At 34.8% G+C, this 24,722-nt stretch overlaps 1 protein-coding gene across 1 annotated transcript in view; it reads right to left on the reverse strand.

Annotated features, from left to right (window-relative positions):
- Positions 1 to 24,722, reverse strand: part of LOC129227906 (low-density lipoprotein receptor-related protein 2-like) — a 146,766-nt gene that overhangs the window by 108,094 nt on the left and 13,950 nt on the right. The window contains 1 exon segment of the mRNA XM_054862527.1: positions 3,533 to 3,652. Coding sequence (XP_054718502.1) covers positions 3,533 to 3,652 — 120 coding nt within the window.

Consider the following 24,722-nt stretch of genomic DNA (forward strand, 5'->3'; position numbering starts at 1 on the left):
TTGCGTGAACAAGGCATTTTTCTTTCTTTTTTTTTTATTATTTATGAGTAAAATAATTGGGACTTAGCTGGGCCTTTGTTTATGGTTACTTCTAGTAGGTAACACTTTCATGAAAGAATGGAAAAAGAGAAAACAAAAGGTTTCGAAAATGAAAAATATTTGTGTTCAAAAGTTACGTTTTGTGGAAAATGACCCATATATAAGGTTTTTTGGTGGTTTTTGCAAGGATTTGACTTTCTGATTTCGAATCTGTTGAGTACCAGACGCTAAACCTTGAGCATTTTTACCAAAATGGTAAGATTCAAGATGTCGGCCAAAAAAATTGCAAGGTTTGATTTCCAGGTGTTAATCATTTTTTAAACAATAATGAGCATAAAAATAGAATGTCTGACCAAAGATAAACATTTAAAATTACATATAGAGAGCATAAAAGTTTTGATTCAGCGTAACAGCACAAAAATTGCTCTCCAATCACTTAAACACATAAGCAATATATATTTTTTGATAAGCTCCACTAGTATAGTAGGATTTTTAAAATGGTCTTATTAAAACGCAAAGGGGAATCATCGTAACAATTACTTTCCATTTCAAAACATAAAGCAATAAATATCTTAAGTAAAAATACGCTTAAATTTCATTAACATTTCGTCATATCTCTTAATATTTTAATGAAACAGGGGTAAGCATTTTTTTCAATCTTTACATTGGATACAAAGATACTCCTGACAAATTATATTTTTATTAAACAATTTTGCTATTTTAAATAAAATTCATTTACATGCGTCACGTGCGAGACATCCTAAGTCACCCTCTGGTAACTTGCTTATGAATAAGCTCATATTTTTGCTCTATTAATACAGCAATGACGAAACAAATTGTAGATTTTGAAAGCTATGGTTCCAATGTAAAGGAAACATATCTCATTAGTTTAGAAATAATTTTTTAAACCATTGAGAAAAAGTATGTATATTCCCATTCCATTGAAAATGGTCATTTTGTCCTGCACTTGACGGTTCCTATATTTTATGAAAAAGAAATAATTTTTGAAGAAAGTTTTTGCTTAAGAAGTCACACATGCGTTTGTGATTTCTTAAGCAACAATATTTTGGTTCATCATCCTTTTAAATAATTATTTTTTATGAAATGTATGAAGCGTCACGTGCGGGACAAAATTACCGTTTTTCGTGGAATGGACCGTTAAATGGCCTAGCTCTTATGTATTTTCATAAAAACATTGATTTTGGCAAGAGGAGGTTTTAATGATCTCGCAAAAAAACCACGCAAAACGGGTATCTAATTAAAGGTGACTTTCTACAAATCTCAGGGCACAATGGAAAAGATTAGTAGTAGTAAATGAATCCGCTTTTATTTCTGTCTTGAATCTAATCAATTTCATCTTCAGAAATTATTCCACCTTCTTTCCAACTTCACATTAACTTTCTTTTCTTATTCCTTTCACCAAACTGCTCGAGTTCGATGTGTGACTTTTATTTATTTACATTTTCATCTTATGTGGATGTGTCAAGTTCTTTTTCTGTGTTTTTTAAAATTTTTGTTTATTCTTTAATGTGTTTATATTTTAAGAGAGAGTTTTTAGTTTTTAAACTTTTGTTGTCATTTACAGTGCATTGATTATTCTCACTATTAATTTTTGGTACCATAGATGTTTATTCAGTAAATTACCCGCCATTAACCAGGGCTAAAGCAGAAATACATGAACTACACCGCCAGCTCAGTCATTTCCAGCCGAAGACTGCAGTTTCGTGCTTATTAGCACTCATCAGCCCGGCATAGGAAAGTGACTGACTTGGAGATGGAAAACCTCTTAAGGAAGCCAAGAGTGCGAAACAAACTGGTAGCTAATATAGAATTAGCAGACCAGACGAGTGACCGAAGCAATGGTTCGGTTCAACTCGAAGATTGAACGCGAGGCAAGGTATATTCAGTAAATTACTGAATTTACTGGTACTTACGGTAATTTACTGAATATACCTTGCCTCGCGTTCAATCTTCGAGTTGAACCGAACCATTGCTTCGGTCACTCGTCTGGTCTGCTAATTCTGTATTAGCTACCAGTTTGTTTCGCACTCTTGGCTTCCTTAAGACGTTTTCCATCTCCAGCTCAGTCACTTTCCTATGCCGAGCTGATGAGTGCTAATAAGCACGAAACTGCAGTCTTCGGCTGGAAATGACTGAGCTGGCGGTGTAGTTCATGTACCATAGATGTTGTTTCTTCTCTATTTTTGCTTTAAAATGTAATTCAACTGTATTTCTATGTATTCCATTGCATTCAAAAAAATCAAAAATGTTGTAACCAACACTGTAATCCTTTGGTTTATAATCAAATTTTCCCCGCTGTTCCTCCCCCTCCTTTGACCTGTTCTTTCCTGCATAATCGACTTCACTCCCCTCATCAAACCGATAAGGTCTAGACATCATTCGGGGGGGGGGGGTGGAGGAGTTCATCTAATTAAAGTTGATGATATTGTGCCCCCACTCTTTTCTTCGTTTTAAAGTCTTTATGATATCAATATGAGTTATTAGCAATTTTAAAATAACTGATAGAAATGACTCATTACTAAACCTGTTTGGTTAAATAAATGGAGCTATGTTTTCTGCATTAGAAATGAACGAGAAAGAAATTTATTATTTTCGATTTTGAACCATCCTTCCAGAAAAGTTTTCAGGCTGTGCAACCGTCAACGTCGCTTGAAAATTTGGCTTGTTTCAAGTAGTAATTTCCGATCTAAAAAAAAAACGAGCTGATGTGTGCATCATATGACTTCCTTTTACTCCAATTTAATGTCATTTTCTCATTATTGGCAGTTTTAATGTGAGTCAATAGTTTACTCTCTATATATCACCAACAGTGGTCAAATTGAAACTAAATTTAAAAAAAAAACATGGAAAAAAAGAATGGTACCTACATTTACCATGTTAAACTTTATTAATCACTCGATACAACAAGTGATGATTAAGTCTGAAAAAATTGAAGAAAAATATATTTGTCGCAAAATTGGTGACAAAACTTGGCGACCAAAACACTGGCGTTATATCGCCAAGTGTCCGACAAATTATAACGCCACTTGAGTTTACATCAAAATTGACAATGATTTCCCCCTAAAAAGGGGCAAAAGACACCCCTTAGGTACATTCAAATGCAACCAAAAGGAAAGGTGCACAACTAGGTCCCACTAGGAGTCTTCGTACCAAACTTCAACTTTCTAGGACATACCATTTTTGAGTTATGCGAGATACATACACACATACGCATATACATACGTAAATACAGACGTCACGAGAAAATTCGTTGCAATTAACTTGGGGGTCGTCAAAATGGATGTTTCGGGTGTCTGTAGGTTCCTAGGCATATATCCACGTGTGGTCGGGTCGGAAAAAAAAACTCAGCATTCATTCGGGGGTGAGAAAAATGGAAATTAAGGCCGATTTTTGAGTGAAATTTTTTTCGCGAATACAATACTTCCTTTTTTGTAAAAGGAAGTAAAAAAAATGCTAAGAGACTAAAGATTACCATTTGGACATTCTTTTTCGTCAGATCCATCAGGACAATCTTCTTGCCCATCGCATCTCCACTTGTTTGGGATGCAATGGTTATCCTTGCAAGTGAAGCCAATGCAAGCCGGCGAGTCACCTGAAAACACAGCCAACTTGATTTTAATAAATACAGTCCGGATGTATGCATAGAAATCCAGTAAAATAGACCGTCAAAAATATGCACTAAAAATATCTAAAATGTGCACTAATATTTCTTTCATCTACGCTGAGAAAATTTTTCATGAGGCTTATCTCATTCAAGTAAAAAGTGTATCTCATCCCAGTTTTGGATTTTTCTTCACTAATAATAAAGCTGAAAGTCTCTCTGTCTGTCAGGATCTCTGTGACGCGCATTGCGCCTAGACCGTTCGGCCGATTTTCATGAAATTTGGCACAAAGTTAGTTTGTAGCATGGGGTTTGCACCTCGAAGCGATTTTTAGAAAGCTCGATGTGGTTATTTTTCTATTCCAATTTTAAGAACAAAATTCTCATAAGATGGACGAGTAAATTACGAAATTATCATAACCTGGAACCGTAACAGGGGCACAAGACAATTGGCGAGAAAATTCACCATACATTATTTGTAAATTTACAGGCGAACCAAAAGATCTTTTAATTTTCTATTACGTGCAAAGCCGTGCGGGTACCACTGGTTTATAATAAGACGAGAATGGCATATTTAATCAATTATTCATACAGAAAATTCTGAACCGGATTAACGTATAAGCTAACCAAGCTATAGCTTAGGGCAGCGGTTCCCAACCCATGGGCCGTGAACACTGGTCCAGAATCTGAACCAAGATAAAACTTGTGGTCTTAATTTCCGTTTTTTGCGAAAATTCTCTTATTAGAAATAACGGCACTCAAAAATGCTCCCTGGCTCATCGCCAATAAGGAACTTTAGGATTAAGATTTCTTATATTTCTTAGGAAGTTCCCCCTATAATTGAGGAGATGAAACCTAATGAACTAGAGCCCCTTGAAAAAGACAGGCTGACTTATCCGACATTTTGGTTCCAAGACAGAATTGGATCCAACCTCGTTTCTAGTATTTATAAATACGTTATAATATTCGCTGGTTGCTAAGTCGTAAAATAATTGATGATAAGTTGAGTAAAATGTCACTTTAGGTAAATTTTGAAAGATAACTTCGTTTACAAATTCAGCTAAAATGTATCGGGAAATGTTAACGGTAATAAACCTCATTTTCATACCTTATTTGTTTTTAATTTGTATTAATTAAATTGTATTCATCCACAGCATAAAATAATCAAACATCAATCGGGCAACACACCTAAAGTTTGGACACCAGTTTTCTGCAATGAGGCTTTTGTACAAATATTTATTTTTTTCGCCCGATAATTTTGGAACCAAAATGTCGGAGCCTTATAATGAACCAAAAACTTCTTTTATGAAAATTGCCAAAGAAACTAGTGCTAGATTCAAGCTTCAAGTTCAAAATGCTCCTCTTTTGCTAAACTCTGGCATGACGAACTAGTGAATTGAGACAACCTACCTATTTGAATGAAGCTTTTCATTGCAGTTTTTTTCAGCAATCACGATTGCTTAATTGTTCTCACTTGACTGTTTTGAATTCCTATCATTTTATTTTCCCACCGCCACCCTCCGCACCGTCACCCGTCGACCGGCTCCTCACGATGCTGCTCCTCTAGCGAAAGCCGTCTCCAGGTTGCATCCATGTCCTACACACACGCGCATACATACACAACTACACACACGCACGCACACATACACACACACACAAACATACACATATACCTACACACGCATACGCAAACACATACACAAACACATACACACACACAAACACATACACACACAAACACACACGCATACGTACAGACACCTGCACAGACACACACACACAACTACCCACACACTTATGCCAGCACACAGACACAAACACACATGCCTACACACACATACACATACTCCCTACACACAAACACACATACCCGCCACATACAAACACACACGCCTACATACACACACTCATGATTGCGAAAAACATAATTTGAACTCAAGATGTCAAAATTCATTTTTTTTAATAATATAGAAATATATTGAATGTAGCGAATTATTTGAGACTAAAACTATCTAGTTTCAATCTAGATATCAACTCCCTCGTTGAGGAGAAACAGAGCCAAAAATCACATGGAACTTTAACTTTTATGCCAATAAAGTTAATTTCTTCCTTAAAAAATATTTTGAATATTGTTCTTGTACAGTTTATTTATATCTGTGGTCACTAGCGCAGCCAGAAATACTTTCTGGAGGGGGGTTTTTGGTCAAAAATACCTTCTGGAGGGGTTTTTTGATTAAAGTACTTTCTGAAGGGGATTTTTTGATTAAAAAAAAACTTTCTGAAAGGTGTTTTTTTGATCAAAAGTAGCTTCTGAAAAGGGTTTATGATTTAAAAACCTTCTGAAAGGGTTTTTTGATCAAAACAGCCCTTTCATATGCATAAACTACTGTATTATAATTTGCATTTGAATTAAAATCAATGCCTCTGGAGGGGGTGACCCCCAAACCCTTCCCCCTCACTGCACCACTGTATGCGGTGCAACATAAAGGGAAAAGGGGGTTAACATCTCCAGAACTCTTGTTTTTAATGCACTTTCAATCCTAATATGATATATTTATGAACAGACGCCCTCCGCCCCCCCCCCACCAAAGTAAATTTTGGCTGTGCAAGTAATGTATAGTAGTTAGTGGGCCTCAATCGTGTTTTCTACAAAACTGGTGGACCGCACAATCATAAAGCCTGGGAACCGCTTTATGATTGGGCCCCCGCTGGCCTAGGGCCTCCGCTTTGTTGAAAACCCCCAACTCCGGGAAAATTGCATGATTCGTTCAGAAAAAAAAATACTATTTGAAAAAATAAATTTCATATTCAAGTGCTTGAAAACCTTTAAAATTTGTGACTATAAACCACAAATGCGAGGGGAAAGGGAGAAGGAATGCAAATAAATGTCAAATTTAGCTCCTTTCTGCATCCTGCATAAAAAATTACAAGTTTTGAGACTCAGACATTTCATATCTTGCTATTTATTTAATCCCGAATGTAGTATTTTGGATATTCTTTTGTTATCGCTTGCTTTTATCTTACTTCTACTGCATACTGTCAATCTGTTTAGCTTGAAAAAGATATTACACTAGCACTATTCCTTTTCGTTTGCTTCCCCACTTTTTATTGAAAAAAATCTTTTGTCATGCAATTTTTTTTTTAATCTTTCAAACTTAAAATAGCTGTTTCTTACAAAGTTAGAACAATACTGCCGTGTGCAGGTAAACGGCAGTACCTGCAGAAATGAGTTTTCGAGACATTTGGAAAAATGTGTGGTGGATTCAACACTAACAATAGGAAAATGTTGGAAATAGACTTTTTTTTTTCGCGCCTTTTTTTCTGCGGAAACCAAATAAGCGAGCTTGTACAAAAAGATAGCGGAGAATAGATGACAATAATGCAAAAAAAAATAAAAATGCAAAATTTGCAGTTACTGCCCTTTACCTGCACACGGCAGAATACCGTAAAAAGTTACAGTTAAAATTACATATTAAAATATCAGAGGCTGAAAAGTACAAATGAAGCAGTGATAAGCAAAGGGATGTAAGTGGCAAAATTAAAATTTTTGAAAATTACCTGTACACATGGTAAGTGAACTTCTTCTCTGTCTTGGGGCAAGAGATGGTACTAGTAGCCCTGGTAGTTGCTGCTATACAACATGATTTAGAAAAAGATTTCAATGAAAACCTACCTAGGATCTTATCTTTAAACGCGTTTTATTCAAAACTTGAAAATGTCCACTTGCATCCCTTTGCTTCTCGCTGCCTCAAATGAAGTGTCTTAGATAATTTTAATTGTTTCAGAGTTCTCGAAAATAATTATATAAGTCTTTGAAATTCCTAAACAAAGTGCGCTCCAATTTTATTTCTTATCAAATGTACAAATTATGAATCGTCCAAATGGGCAGCATGTTACTCTTGTTAATAATTGTTTCTATTTTCTAAATCTATACACCATTTCTTTTAAAGCATTTTTTTACTGTTGATCAATTCATATTTAATTAATTTTTCAATTTTCGACTGATTGGAGGATTGGAGGGGTGATCAAAAGCTAATGTGAGCAAGTAACAATGCATTGTCTTTTCCCACGCTCTTAGTCTCTGTCGACTGCTGTCATTGATTTGTCGAATCAAAAACGATTTTCATTATCTATATATATATAAATGAATGTTTGTCTGTATGTCATCCATGAACTCAAAAACTACCCGGCAGATTTGGCTGAAACTTTCACCGTTTGTTATTTTTGGTACTGGGAATGTTTACAGACCAGTTCGAAAGAAATCCGATCGATAGTTCCTTTTTTATTCCAATTTAAGTCACAATCCATTGGATAAATACGAATAAAATTATCGACTGCAGAAATTAATTCGCGTGAAAGATCTCATTGATAAGAAGTTAGCTGTTGCCATTTTTCTTGAGTTTGAACAAATAAATTCTTTCTTTATTGTTTTATGGCTTTTCATGCAACGGGGGGGATTTAAAACTTTTTCTATTTGATATTTTTAGCGATTGATTGATCTTGCAAACTGCGTGAGTACAAAATTTGAGTATAGTCACGGCTTCACTTGATACCTGGACCGATTATTATGAAAATTGCTATATATATGTATTTTTCCACGGAGAAGGTGCATAATATGCTCATTGAAGCCACTCGCCACCAGGTGGCACTGCAGAGTAGCAACTTCTGCCCCGTTCAACCGATTGTCAAGAAAATCAGTATAATGATATATTTTTTTGTTGGCGTAGCAACGCGCGTCGGGTACAGCTAGTGTATTATATTAATGTACGAAAGAGCATATAACTATTTAAAAGTTTTGTCTATTTTTGTCCTGATATTTTTGTACAGTCGAACCCTGCTATAGCAAACCCGGGATATAGCAATCAACCGGTAACCGAGAAACTTTTAAATGGTCGGAACTGAACTCTTATCTCATTAATGCAATTTCAGACGCTTGTGACGATCCTCAAATGCTAGAGAACCAGTTATAGCGATACAAAAGTTTCTAAAATTTCAGGTTTTTCATCATTTGGAGAAAAAAGTGAGAACGAAATCCTATCATTTGTAAACGAACCTGATCGGGGGTGGAATGCGGGTTTACTTCAAACAAGTTTTATTGAACATAATTTTCGACTTTGAACAGGTACGAAGAAGCTTTTCTGGTTTTATGAGCTTTAGTATTTTTTCATCAATTCAAACACCTTTCACAAGGACAACTTCACTGTGAACTATACTTCTAATTCTGATGAAGAAACAGAAGATATTAGTGCTGGATCTTCAGTTTCTGCTCCAAAGGCAACTGTCAATGTTTTGCTTTTTTTTTTCCCCCCGCAACTGAAATAATAGATCAACATGATGCGGTTTGTTTGCAATAAGGTGAATAAAAAAAATTGCCGAAATGTATATAAATCCAAAAGCTTGCAACCGAAAGTAAAATCCTTCTTCCATGCTATCGATTTTTTTAAAAGTAAATTTTTATACTTAACTTATTATTGAGTACACACAATATAATTAAAATATTTCACTTCATTTCCCTAATTACTAATAGAAACTTCCTTTTTTTAAAGATGTTCATTAGTGAAGTATCTTAGTGAGTTCGGGCTTTTTTTTTTTTTTTTTTTTCAAAAATCGGAGGTAGCAAACCCTCGGCTATAGCGACCTATCAAGTAGGTCAGTTAAGTGTTCGTTATAGCGGGGTAGTTCCATTTACCCCTTATAATGCTTCAAAATTCAGAATTTTAAATCTATTTTTCAAGTTTTCCTCCGGGGAAGAAAACTACTTTTTATACTAAACTTAAAGGGAGGTCCTGCGTCACTCTCTTGCTAACATTCTTTCTCTTAAGGTTAATCCAAAAACGGACAGAAAGAGAAAAAAACATTTAAAAACGAAACGAAAAAGTAAAGCATGTCTACATGCATCTGAAGACAGAGACTAACATAGTGAAGAAAAAATTTAAAAATTACCTCTTACACAACCGAGAAAAAAAGGTGTTCGGACTACAAAAAGGGCCGTATACCTGAAATTGGTTAGGATCCCGTTAAGTCTAAATCTGACCCTGAGAAAATAATACGCACATACAGTGGTGCAGCGAATGGGGGGGGGGGGGAAACACTCCCTAGAGCCATTGGCTTTAACATAAATGCAAATTCGAATATAGTAGTTTATGCATATAAAAGGGCTGTTTTGATCCAAAAAAAAAAAAAAAATTTAGAAGGTACTTTTTATCAAAAAAAAAAAAACCCGGATTTTTGATCAAAAAATCCCCTCCAAAAGGTATTTCTGGCTGCGCTAGTGCGCTAGTGTGTGCACATACATTGATTTTCCTTGCAATAAATCACCATTTGTTCTTCAATGTTTTCTCCGATTAGGCATTGCCTTTTGTCATTTAATGTCATTTATTTAGAAAAAAAATCTTCTCGCTGTCAACCAGTAGGGTAAGGGTTTAACTTTTTCCATTAGTTATGGAATTGATAGAATTGAGATGGAATTGAACATACATTTTTCCTTCCTTGTGAAAAACAAAATATTTATTTTTGATTTTCTCATAGTCAACAAAACCTAAAATCAAATGAAAAACGTTGTAATATGCATTAATTTTTGAAAATGTGCCGTTATCACGCTTTTATATGCACTGATGTCAACAAAGTAAAAATATGCTCTTGCATATGCACAAATGTATTTGCGTAAAATTTAGGCTCCAGTAATAAACTAATAAATGTTAAAAATTATCTGCCAACCGCATGAGGGCACATGAAATTAAAGAGCATACAATTCTCTTCAAAACAGCTCTTATAAAGACGTGAGATTCAATATTTTAAAGCACCGACAGCAAGTAACAAAAAAAAAAGAAAAGGAAAAAGAATATTTGAATTTTGGCCTCTTGAATTTAAATTATATTTTTCGCAATCACGAGTGTATGTGTGTGTATGTAGGCATGTGTGTTTGTGTCTGTGTGCAGGTATGAGTGTGTGGGTAGTTGTGTGTATGAATGTTTATGTGTGGTGGGGAATATGTATGTGTGTAGGCATATGTGTTTGTGTCTGTGTGCAGGCATGAGTGTGATGAGTGTGGGTAGTTGTGTGTAGGCATGAGTGTGATAAGTGTGTGGGTAGTTGTGTGTAGGTGTGTTTGTATGTGTCTGTATGTATGTGCAGGAGTCTGTATTTATGCGTTGTGTGTATGTATGTGTTTGAGTGTGTGTATGTTTTTTTGTGTTTGTGTATGTGTGTGTAGGTGTATGTATTTGTGTGTGTGAAGTTGTGTATGAATGCGCGTGTGTGTAGCATATGGACGCAACCTGGAGACGGGTTTCGCAAGAGGAGCAGCATCGTGAGGCCGGTCGACGCGACGGTGGTGCTGGAAGAGGGTGCTGGCGGGAAAACAAAATGATAGCACATCAAAACAGTCAAGTGAGAACAATAAGCAATCCTGATTGCTCAAAAAGTGCTTTCTAACGAATTTCAAAAACTACACATCGATAATAAATGAGAGTTTTTTTTTTTTTTTAATTATAAATGAATTAAAGGCAAAGTTTCTGAAAGTTTCAAAAAAAATCTGAGGCGGTTAGATTCAGAATAATATCATTTGGTTGATTTGACAAGGTGTTGACGAAGATTTTTCATGGTTTTCATAGGGGAAGAAAACTTCCATAGACCACCCCCTTTTGTCTCTAGTCCTCAATGATAAACCTGTCTTACATTAGAAAAAAAGAGATGGTTTTCTCTCGAAAAGATGACACCTATACCCTCCCACTCAAACTTAGTATTGCATCAGGGGTAGAAGTGATCGACTTGTCACATATAGGACATTTTCCACAAAAAATATAGGACAAATATAGGACACATTATATGAATAGTTTGGCTATGAAAAAAGAAATAATACATGCATATTATTTATTTATTCTTATCAATGATTTTGTTTTTAAAAAAAACCTTCAAACAAAATTATAACTTACACCTGAAATGACTTTCCTGTAGTTGAAAGAATAATTTTTGAAAAAAGTGTACTTTGTAGACAAAAAAAAAAAAAAAGAACCAAGTGAAATTTATTGATAATTAGCACAGCAACTCACAATTTTTGCGGGGATAGAAGTGTCACAAACATAGCTTATATAAATAAATAAAAACCGTCTTTGTGTTGAGAACTTACAGGAAATAACCAATGCTTTGTAGCACAAACATACAGATATTTTGTTCTATAAAATTCCACAAAAAGAAAAGTTGCAAAAAGACTATTATATAACATTCCGATCAGAAAATGCACTGAACACAAAAATATACCCGCGAAAACAAAAACCAAAAAAAAAAACCACGAAAACAAAACCAAAAAAAAAAACCACGCTGGAAAACAAAACAAACTGCTGTTGCCAAACGCAAAATTCTAAAACCAACTTCAGAATTCGTTCTCGAAACTCCACCCACTACAGTGGCGTCATATTGCTGTGGCCAATGAGAGTAGATGCCTGTTGCAGGATTTAGTGAGTTGAGTTTTTTAATTTGCAAATTCGTTTGCACACGTACTTTCGACGAAAAATCCGAAGTCAGATAGTTTGTTTACTGTTGTTTTAAAGAAATAAATTGGATTAAAAACAGGAATATAGGAAATATAGGACGATTTTCATACTTTTTTTGAAAATATAGGAAATATAGGATATATAGGACCACTTCGACCCCTGTTGCATGCTTTTTTTTTCAATAAAACCTGTACACCATGCTGTTCACAGCTTCACAGACAACACTTGTTAATGTGATGGTTTGCGGTGACACCTGTCAGCCCTAATTCATTCGCCCCCTGCATTCGAGCGAGAATTTGATGAATGAATTGCTTTCCACAGAAGGAAGGGGACGAAAACGAAGGGACAGTTCTTGGTTTTGCAAAATAGGTTAGAACAGATTTGTCTTTTCCCTCATAATGACACGTGGTGGCAGCGATAATTTTTTGGGTTCACTGCTTTTCCATGTTAAAAATGAACGTAAGTATCCTTTGATCGACCCATGTGGGGAAATCAGATCATTGTTGCTGAAAATATCATTGAATATATATTCTGCTCAAAAAGATTATTTGCTATGTTAAAAATTGCAAAAAGCAAAAAAAGAAAAAGAAAGCGAAGTGTGATGGGCAGAGCACGATCATTCTGATATTGGACATGGGGCACATTTCTATTCCAGGCCCCCCCCCCCTCCCTCTCCTCCGGAGGGGCCCAAAATATTTGAAGACACTGACACACAAAATTCATTCTGTGCCCCCCCCCTCCAATATATTCCCCCTTATGCTATTAAAGAAGTAATAAAATATTTCGATACTTGCGTATTAACACAGCTGTGCTAAATTTGGTGTTACCTCATATCACAGGTACATTTAAAAAGTAGAAGAAATAATACATTATAATTATATAGGATGTGGTTAAAATTTGCCGTAATCGTAAACCGTAAACATAAAAATTATCTATGATATAACTTTTAATAGTAAATACAGACTAAACTGGGAGTGGGTTTTAGGATTTGCAAAAGATATCACATTTTTAAGGAGAAATTTTATCAACAAATAAGAGATTTTTTTTCCTTGTCTTGGCATTTGCAAAAATATCAATGATATCATTGTACTCCAGATTCTGAATGAAATTATCATTTATTTTTAATTACTATGATGAATTAGGGGGATTTTGGGCCCCCTGAAATCTAAGAGGAGGGGGGCCTGTACCACACGTGTCCCTGTGGTAATCAGGCTCTGGTGATGGGTCAGGATTGGCTGTCTGCATTCAGTGGCGCAGAAGAAATTTTTCATTGATCGTATGAAAATTTTCGATATTAAAGGTTGAAAAGCGCAATATTGGGCCCTTGCGTGTGGGCTTATACATATATTTTGTCGTTTCATGAGGGGGGTATGAACACCCCCCCCTCCCCTAGCCCCATTCGCTATTTTCTTACATGCTTTCATTAGCTTCAATCTTTGGGTAACTGTTTTCTTCTCCATTTTCAGTTTTTTTTTTTTTTTTTTTTTTAATTCTTTGTTTTTTTTTTCTTTTTTGCATTTAATACAACAGCATTTGCTCCACCGCCTGTAGAAAAATTTATTTTTATGACCCTTATCCTTGCATTTCAAAGATCCTATAAAGACTTTTTGTTCTTTAAATTTTGTATTGGATGCATCCACCTGAAATTTTATCCGTATCACCTTAACTCGCTTGATTTTTTATTTTGATTTTTACTTTCTTCATTCAGGTTTTTTGTCGCAAAAAAAAAGAAAAAAAAAATCTGGAAATTTTTGCACCTTCATCTTTTTTTCCCTACCTACTTCTTTCAAAAGGATCGTTTTTTGGTATCTAGATTTTTTCTTTCGTTTTTTGTAAACCTTCAATTTCTTACCTATCCCGCGTTTTTCAATTTCTTTTTTTTTATTTGTTAGTTTTTTCACATTTTTCTGAAATCTTCCTAATTTATTTAATAAATCTTGAACTATGGACATTTTAAACAAACAGGTAAAGGAAAAATCATTAAATAACGTTCCCCCAAAAATACAATAAGGTGTGAAAAGGTGTATTGCCTGCAAAATAAATAATGTAGCAATAAACAATTAATCTACTTTCAGACAATTTTTTTGCAATATATTTTGTTTTAGTAGCTTCAAACTGTCTCAAAGAATTGGATCGTTAAAAATGAGAAGGATACGCAATTCTGATTTTGAGCAAAAAATCTGTCTTTAAAGCCTATATCTTAGCTTTCTTTTGTTAAGGGGTGCACACCTCCCGCCCCCCCAAAGTCAATGGCGCAAATTCCCTCCCCCCCACACACGCCCTAAAATAAAATCTTAACCCTATTGCCCTGTTTTATTTCTTAGTTTCACCCCTTTTTTTATTTTATTCATTTTTAAAAAAAAATATTTTTGAACCATTTATTTATTTATTTGTTTTTAATTATTATTATTCTGTTTTTTTGGAAGAAAAGTTCTGTGCTACACCAGTAACACACACACACACACATAATAATTAAATAATGGAAATAAAATAAAAATGAATAGTTTAAATTTAAAATAAATCAATGAATAAATTTAAATAAATAGAAAAAGAATTACCCCCTTCCAAATCTTGATGGCACAACTTGGGCCATAATCCCTCCCCCCCCCCCCCTGCGGGCTCCCCTGCTTTTGTTTGACATTTGTATGTAATTTTGTACAAAACACAAATCATTGTTAAACATATGCACATAATATGTTTTGGGGTTCTTGGGTTTTATTATTTTCATCCGCTTGTGAAGCAATTGAAAATGTTTTGTCTGACTGACGAATCTTAGAATTTAACGTTGAATATGGTTAACTCTTGATAGCTCAAAGTTCCTAGGGGACCGGCTAAAGTCTCAAGAGTTAGGGACCCAATGAAAACTTTATTGGTCCAATTATTGGTCCTTCATTTGACCCAATGAAAACTTCATTGGGTCAACAAACAAATTGAAATTGTAATGATTACAATTGCAATTTTTTATAAATCTTTTTGTGAAAGTTGCACTGAGAAAAATGAAGTTTTCAAAAATAAGTACGTTCATGCCTCAAATTTTCTTGAAACCTTTTGTTTCAAATATGACTATCCATGCTTTCAAATAGTGTGCTGAATTATTTCATACTGAAACGAGCTGATGTGTGCATCACATGACTTCCTTTTACTCCAATTTAATGTCATTTTCTCATTGTTGGCAGTTTTAATGTGATTCAATAGTTTACTCTCTAAATATCACCAACAGTGGCCAAATTGAAACCAGATTTTAGAAAAAAAAAAATCGCCAAATTTGTCGACAAGTTAGCGAAAAAACTTGGCGACCAAAAGACTGGCGATATATCGCCAAGTGTCCGCCAAATTATAACACTACTTGAGCTTACATCGAAATTAATAATGATTTCCCCCCAAAAAGGGGGCAAAAGACCCCCTTTGGAGCATCCGAATGCAACCAAAAAGAGAGGTGCACAACTAGACCCCACCAGGAATATAAGTACCAAATTTCAACTTTCTAGGGCATTTCGTTCTTGAGTTATGCGACATACATACACACATACATACGTACATACAGACGTCACGAGAAAACTCGTTGTAATTAACTCGGGAATCGTCAAAATGGATATCTCGGTGTCTGTACGTTCCTAGACATATATCCACGTGTGGTCGGGTTGAAAAATAAACTCAACATTCATTGGGGGGGTGAGAAAAATGGAAATTAAGGCCGATTTTTGAGTAAAATTTTTTTCGCGAATACAATACTTCCTTTTTACTTTCTTCTATATCTAATAAATAGAAGAAAGTATTGGATTCGTGCAAATTTTCGAATTTCGAATTTTGACGGATTCGAACGTTTTGAGGTGTGCTGAGTTCATTTCGACTATTTTTGGAAAATGTCTGTCTGTGTGTGTGTGTGTGTGTATGTATGTATGTGTGTGTGTATGTATGTGTGTCACGTCTGTGTGTGACCAGTTTTTTGTGGCCGCTCTACAGCAAAAACTACCGCATGAAATCGAACGAAATTTGGTACACATATGTGCCCGTATGTGAACTTGTGCCCATTGGTTTTTGGCGCGAATTCCTCCAAGGGGGGTGGAGCAATGGGACGTTTTTTGAGTTACGCGTGCTTGCTATTCCTCAGAAAGTAACTGGCGGAATCAAACAAAATTTGGTCCATATGTTGCCATTAACAGGAACAGGTGCTGATTCAATTTTGGTGTCAATAACCCAAACGGGGGTTGAGCTATAGAACGTTTTTTTGTCGTCAATTGTGACTGCTGTATCTCAAGAAATAATGAACGGAATGAAGGAAAAATTTATCGGCAAGTAGCCCTTAGTGAGTATAAGAGCTGATTTTATTTTGGTGTCAACAGCTAAAAAAGGGGGTAGCGCAATAGCGCGTTCTTTTTTTTCCATTGTGAGTACCCTATCTCAAGAAGTAATGCTACGTTCTGGTTGAAATTTGGAATATATGTGAATCCATACGTAAACAGGCTTTGGTTCAATTTTGACGCCCAATCGCTCCAAGAGGTGTTGATTTTTTTTTTTTTTTTTTTTTTTTTTTTTTTTTTTTTTTTTTTGCGAATAAAAATAGCTTTATTAATGCAACAATAAGAAAGATAAATCGTAATAGATTGTCGTCTGCGTATTTCTCGTGATTTTAATTGTATGGAAATGATCGGAAATATTATCTCAATGATTTAAAATTTTTAACTGTTGCCATCTTATGTTTTTTAACAAATAAAATATTTGTAATTAATTCAAGCAAGGCTTTTAAAATAACTTTCAATTTTCGCTCTTTGCTTTGCTTTTGCAATAATTCAGACATTGGGATGGTCGTCAAGTTTTTGCATGTGTAATTTTGTTTTTGTTGGGAATATTGCTTCCTCGTCAAGCATGGGGAGGGATCAGAAAAAAATAAAGAAAAAATATAGAAGAAAGTTTCGTGATGGCCACAACATACTAGTTTGTAAAAGGAAGTAAAATGAGTACATAACTCGATTAATACTTAGTTTTTAAATTATTGCATTTTCAAAAATGAGCACATGTTGATTTGAGTATTTGATTGTTTCAGATTTGAACACCGCATAGTCTGAACCAGTTTGACTCTGCGATATGCTCGAATTTGAGTAGTATTTCGTCATTTTTGAAATTGTTGTTTTAAGAGAGTGGGCTTTGTGCGTAAGTGAGTACACAGGAGGCTTGAAATCATACGCCTGTTCTCTGAAGCAATTGGCAATTTCAATAACTAAAGTCTTTGGTTTTAAAAGAAAGAATAGCTATTAACAGGGAATTACCGACTCTATGCCAGGGGCAAAGGCAGAACTTCATGAAATAGACCGATAACCCCGTTATGACATCCAGAGACTAGGCTCCTGATGCCTTGTTATGAACTCATCAGTCTGAAATAGTCAATAACCATGTTAGAGGCAGATGTTCTCTCATTAGGCGCGTTTCCATGGACAGTTTCGACCCCGCAACTAACCTGCTTTTCGTCGCTTTTCGGGTATTTGCCAGGGAAATTTGGATTTTTCCCCTCCTGCTTCCTTCTGGAGTAAATGCGGAGTTTATACCCAGAATTCATTACGCGAAAACAAGTTCGTCTACTTGTTGGGTATAGCCACTAAGGATGCTGTGTAAAAAACGCTTTCTCTGATGCAATGGATAACCTCTTTTAATATATAAATAGGGAATTTTTCAACAGTTTTTCTTCAGAGACGGAACGGTTATTTGCGAGTTGCAAAAGTGTTGTGAACGCGGCTAATGAAAGGCTGGTAATCTTACTAAAGGGTGTCCCAAAATTAACGCAAGATTTGAATTTGCCGCCATTTTTGCAATAAATGGTTGGCAACCCTGAAAAAAGAACAATTTGACAGCTGAGAGTGTAGGGTAATCAAAAATGGAGCGTTATACGATACAATAACGCGCTTTCATTATTGAGCAATTGTTTCAAAAATAATGAAAGTTGAGGCTGGTCAAGCAGTTACTGTTATTGGCGCTCGGTATCGCAACACGGTAATGCACGGGTGGTTGTGGGCTTGTTGACATAGACCTTTGAATTCAAATAACCCCATAAGAAGAAATTTAAAAATGTTAAATCACACGATCTAGAGTGCCAATTCTGATGACCGAAATGAGAGAGTACGCGACCAGGAAATGCCTTATGCAGTAACTAGTCGACCCGTGCGGAACTCCGCACTGTGCTTCAAATCGTTTCATAAGGCATTTCGCTCTTTAAGAATTTCAAAGGAAGAACATTATGAAGAAGAACCGAAAAAAAAGTAAGCGCAGAAGAGAAGGCATGTAATTTAAAGACATCAGTAACAAAACCTCGTTAAATACAACGTTGTGATAATTTGATCATAGCTCCCCTTTTAATCGTACAAATTTTCAATGCAAACATAAATGTCATTAAAAGTGTGGCTGAGTGGTGACTCGTGAAAAAGCAATAATTGTGCATGTGAAAAAACAGGTTGTGGCAAATACAGTCCTGCACATGTCAGCATCTGACGGGAAAAAAAGAAACATTAAAGAGATATTTATTGGCACGTATTCGAATTGGCGCCATTCTGACTAACAGCCCGACACCCCAACAAACCTAGCAATTGCGCCTTCCTTTTCGAAAGCTATTCATTGAAGGAATGCGTAATAAAAAACAGCAAAAAAGCTTTTTGACAAAAAAAAAATAATAATAATAATAAGATCACGCATCGGTGTTTTGTCATTAACCAGCGTGATACGATTTAAAATTATTCGCAAAGCATGGAATTTGATTAAAGAATGACGAAGATCTCACGTAGCGATTGAAACAAACATTCTAGAGAAGTAATAAATTTGATAGAAAATAAGTGTTTTTATCTTTGAATATTGAACTATTTCACATAGAAGGTTGCTTTAACCGTTACGGCTTAAATGCCCTCACATGTTTCTCTTTTAATCGAACACTTAAAATTCAAAACCAAAACCAGTTGAACTGAGTCCGTTCTTAAGTGTAATTTTTCGAACGTAGACAAAATGTATTTTTTTTTTCAGCAGAAAGCAGAGGAGTAGAAAATAATTTCTTGCTAATGAAGTTGATAATACTTTTAATGCTTTATATCGTATTCGCGCGAATAAAAAAATTAAAGGTTTACTGAGTGAAACTCGTAGTTTTAATCGGGTCGTAGTATTTTTTTCATTTGTACAAAAGGTCGAACACTGCTATTAGAAACATCTACATTTTAGCATACAATAAAAATGTTTTTCTGCACAAAAAGGATTTTTTTTAGGTAAATCTAATACTTTTTTTATGCTTACATTATGTTGAGTGCTCTGGATGTAGTCAAAGAACACAGTTCGATTAACAATCAACTTATCCGAATGATAACTGTAGCCTGCATAAAGGAGTCGAAACACCAAGTAGCATTCCCACTGCATTTATTTTATTAGGTGTGTATGTTATGAGCACATGTAATGCGTAATACTAATATAAATTTGATATTATGTCGGACAGCCCAAGCTTGCCCGAAGTTCAGATAGTTTATAGCCGAACGCTCTACCGAAAAAAACTTATCAATTAAACCGAACAACTAAGTCCAGTGCTGTTAAGCTTTATTAAAATATAAACACACACACAGGCTATTTTTTTTTTTTTTTTTTTTTTTTTTGCCGAAAGCGACGTAAAAAATGGAAAACTGCATTAGAACTTTGCTTTAAAAAATGCATAAGAACTACAGGCAGCATCAAGGTTTTGAAACAGCAAGAGGCGATTTCGAAAACTTGAATTTTCGACCGTAAGTCTTTTTTTCGTCATTGGCCAGCCTGATAAGTTTTAAAATGAGAGGGGATTAATATATAAGATAAGATATTGAAGAAAAATGTTTTTATTTTTGAAAATTTTTACAATTTGTTATCGCAGGCTTCTTAAACCATTATAACTTAGATGGCAGCACGTGTTCCTCATTTAACAGCACGGTTAAAATACAAAATAAATTGAACTATGCTTTCGAATGTAGTATAAATGTGATAAGCTATTTGTTTTTTTAGCAAAAAGAAGAAAAAATATATATTTTACCCTTCAAATTGAGGTAGTATTTTATTTATTTGTACAAAGAGTCAAAAACTCATTCGAAGAATATATATTTCAATATACGATTTATTATTTTTTTTCTGAACAAAAAACAATTCTATTGTAGTCTGAAATCTTAAACCTGTTACTTATATTTTCGCTTACATTATGCTTTAATTTTCTTTGCAGAGCCAAAGCTTCAAAAAAAAAAAAAAAAAACACGTGCAATTTCGAAGTAATTTAGCACAAAATCACTGAATGTTTTCATATCAGCAAAGAGCATTTCCTTCTCATTTATTCTATTCCCTCATAGCTGGTACTCATTTAATTCAGGGTTCATGTAATGCGCGATATTTATCTAATTTTTTTGTTGCAGATTGTTCGGACGTGGGCCCGAACACGTAATCTCCTGGTTACGAAGAGAACGCTCTGCCGATCAAGCTACTCAGCTCTGTCGGTCATAGCGCAGATTAAAGTTATAATTTTGACGCAAAAACCTCATGCTCGTTCTTTAAAACAGGTTTTTTCGGCTAAAAGAAACAATTTTCAGACCTTGGGTCTATTTTTTCGTCAGTAGCCAGCACCATAAGCTATAAAATAAGCCATAAATCAAAGAAATCGATCAAGAATTGAGGGAAATTCGGCGTAGAAAACCAAAAACAGGCTACAGAAATAATATATAAGGATTGAAATGTTTCACTCTCTCTAGCTGTATGGTACAATAACACCCCCATTTTTACTAACCACTAAACTCTCAGCTGTCAAATTGCTCTTTCTTCATGGCTGCCAACAATTTATGGAAAAAATGGTGGCAAATTCAAATCTTGCGTTAATTTTGGGACACCCTTTATTTACCTGAGTTTCATTTTACCTTCAAATTACGAGTTAAACCGCACCATTGCTTGCGGATTCTCGCTGGTTGATAAATTAATTTTAGCTACCCGTTTGTTGATAATCTCAGTTCAAGAAGAGAACATCTGCCTCCATATCCGTCTTTTAGTTATTCCAGACTGATGAGTCCATGACAAGGATGAAACTGCAGTCGTTGGACGTCACAACTCGGACATCAGTATTTTGCATGCAATAAAGCTTTAGTAAAAACTTGAAACAAGGGGCGGATAGAAGCGGCGAGTCATGACTTCTCTAAACCGTCGACAATGTTATCCGTCCCACATTCCGTTCAAACACTTAATGAACGAAATTTAAATCATTTCACATTTCAGTAATCTTTTCAATTCATTACTTTATTTGAAAGTAATTTTAATTATTTTTGAAAGTAAACATTCGAAATACTACTTCTTTTCATTCTTATGAAATTAATTAGTAACGCTTATCTTATATATTTAAACGAGCAATTCTTGTGGGTATGTATATATTTCGTATCTCGAAAACGACTCTAACGATTTGGATGAAATTTTGGATTTAATTGTAGTTTAGCATTTTAAGTTCATCTACATCAGCGTTTTTTCTGTAAAAACGCGATTTTTTACAAAAAAGAGTTTTTTAATATAAAGTCTAGTTGAGTTAAGCCTTGAAAAAAATAGTGAATTGACACATAAGGCAGACGATTTGCAACCATAACAATGAAAATTTGTTTCTTCTAGCTGTAAAATTTTAAACTTGCTTAGGGTTGCCAGGCTTGGCTGATATTAGCCACTTTGCCTCATTTCAATCGCACTTGACTAAAAACAAATTCAAAAGCACTATGTAAGTCGATGTAAGGCATTTTTTTTTTTTAAAGCAAAACTATTGCTGGACCGACTTCTTTTATTTTATTTACTTATATTCTTTTTTACACTTCAAATAGTTTTATATGTTTTTTTAAATCACGCATCTAAATTTCATTTCGAAAAACACAATTCTAGAGACTTTATATTTTGTTGTTATAATTTCTTGGAGTGGCTTGTGGATCATTAGTTTTTATGGATAGCGTGCTGTATGTAGCATTTTCTGGCGTAAAGTGACCAACTACACTAAAAGTATTTATTCCAAATGAAAATCTCGATTAGGATAAAATCGTGAATCGCGACATAGTATGGAAGGAAGTTTTGGGTTAAAAACCGATTTCCACAAAGTAAAATTGGCTCCAAGTTCAAAGTCTTTTAATTAATGACAGGAAAATTGTACAGTGGAAACAAAATGTAGGGGAGGTCGGGGTAATAAGAGATTGGGGTAATGAGAGACGCAGTAAAAAAATCAAAAAAAAAAAAAAAAAAAAAATCTTAGAAAACTTTAAAATTATGTAATATAAAGAACCATATGTATAATTTACTGCAATACACATATTTAAAAGTTTATAACATGTTTTGAATTTTTTTTTTCTTCATGCAATGAAAAAAACCTTCACGTTGATCTTACCTTAAAAGTTCGCGATATTTTGTAGGTGAAGTGTTTGGGAGTTATTAATGTGTAAACTTCTGACCAATACTATTTTTTGAAATCTTGAAAGTCCCCTTTATTTACAGGTTGTGGGCCAGTCTCTTATTACCCCATTTTTATTTTTTGCAGTAAGGGGTTAGTATGGAGTAATAAGAGACAGGTGTCTCTTATTGCCCCATACTAACCCCTCTTAGATGGGGTGATTAGAGACAAGAATTTATTGAAATTTTTGAACATTTTTTAAAACAAAATATTTATTAAATAATCGCCTAAAGACTCAAGAGGAGTCGATTTTATGCAGTTAATATGAGATACTTGTTTCAAGTTTTTTAGAATATTAGTATGCATTTTATTTTATTTTGCTTTTGTCTCTTACTACCCCAGCCTCCCCTAACAGATAGTTTAAAGCAAAATGTTGATTTAATTGCATTCAGAATTTTCTTTGTTTGGTACTTTAGTGTTATAAGAAGGTAGCGGCGCATTTTCAATCATTTGCTTCATATTTATTGTCGCTATGTTTGGTCTTAGAAACTACTTTTTTGGCAATACCGTTCGTTAAATATTTATACGCAACCAACTCAGAGCTTCCGTAGGTGGATGACTGTGGGGGAGAGGAGGCCAATATTCAGTAGCAGGCTTCTTATAGCTGAAATGATTATAATGCTGATGAAGTGTTTACATGTATGTCTCTCGTTTCTCGGAAGAATCGAGAACCTTAATATTTCGTTAACGTGATGCTTTTCAAGTATATTTGAAAAAGTATCGAACCTTAGAAAAACACAAGTTGACAAAAAATAATTATTTTAAAGCCGAGCGAGGCTCGGTCATCCAGGTATGCCATATTATGTGCCTTATTCCTGGCCGATTTGATGATTTTTATAGACACCCAAGCAGTTTCAAAAATTTTTCGTATCCAAACCCGTAGGCTTGTGCACGGGGGGGGGGGGGGGGACATCTTTCAGCATGACCTCCCCCTAGGGTTCTTCAAAGAAACTTTTTTTCAGCTAGAGTCCAGAACACACCCCCTTTTTTTTTTTTTTAGACTTAATGCTGTAAAAGTTTTAGCTTCTTACTCAAATTTTAACAGGGTGCTAAATGATCCTTTAATGCAAGTAAAATGCACGTTTCATTACGTTTTTGAAATCAAGGGAGGTAGGGTGGCTCAAAAAACTTTATTTTCAGCGCTAGAGTCTATTATTTTTATATTATATTTAGACTTACTAATAATATTATGCTGTAAAAGTGTTAGCTTCTTACTCAAATTTTAAGAGGGTGCTCAATGACCTCTTAATTTAACATTAGCTGAAGTACAGAAAATTCCACAAATTTAGATACATTTAATTTCCCCACCTGTTTCTCTGTAAATAGTTATTTTATTGCAAAGTATGTGCATGTTACCAGTGTATATTATAACATGTAGCATTATTTTTTCAGGTAAATTTACATTTTAACTCTCCTCCCCATACTTAAGTTAGGGGGAGGGGGTTGAGCACCCCCTTTCAGTTGAAATAGAAAGCTAAAGTTCTTTCAGTATATCACGATCCACAAGTATAAAAATATTGAAGGGTGTCCTGTTATCTAGGTGGAACTTTTTTTTACATAATTTTTGAACCATCCTACCTCCCCTCCTAAAATGATACTCTGTATCTGCTCCCGACTTGATAACTATAGCTACGAACATGCATCAAAAAAAAAAAAAAAAAAAAAAAAATCAAGCTTTTTCATTTCTATGTACTTAAAGGAAAAAGAAATACAGAAAACTTACTCATATTTACAACAGGAAAGTTTATTTCAAATAAAATGCACTGTCCGTCCCGACAAACGGATTTAGTATCAACACAATAAAATGCTAGTAAAACCGTCGCGGTTCTAAGTACCAGTACAAAACTGAATACAAAACTAAATGAACAAAAGTGAGTATGATAAACAACCAAAAAGTCATTAACTTTACATCGCTTACCGACTGCGCTGACGTCATTTCTCCAAAGATCATCTCAATCGTCGAATCGAGCAGATATGAAGCTCTGTACCGGAATCCGGCACCAGGAAGTTCATTAGTTCCTTCAACGTGCTGGTATTGGTAAGCTTCACCTTCTGCAAGGACTCTTCTTTCTTGGAAAGTCCTGAAGTCCGAACGCTTCATCTTAATCCAATGCTCTATCACGAACCCCTT

Source organism: Uloborus diversus, chromosome 8 (genome assembly GCF_026930045.1).
Source record: "Uloborus diversus isolate 005 chromosome 8, Udiv.v.3.1, whole genome shotgun sequence".
In the NCBI taxonomy this organism is placed as follows: Eukaryota; Metazoa; Arthropoda; class Arachnida; order Araneae; family Uloboridae; genus Uloborus; species Uloborus diversus.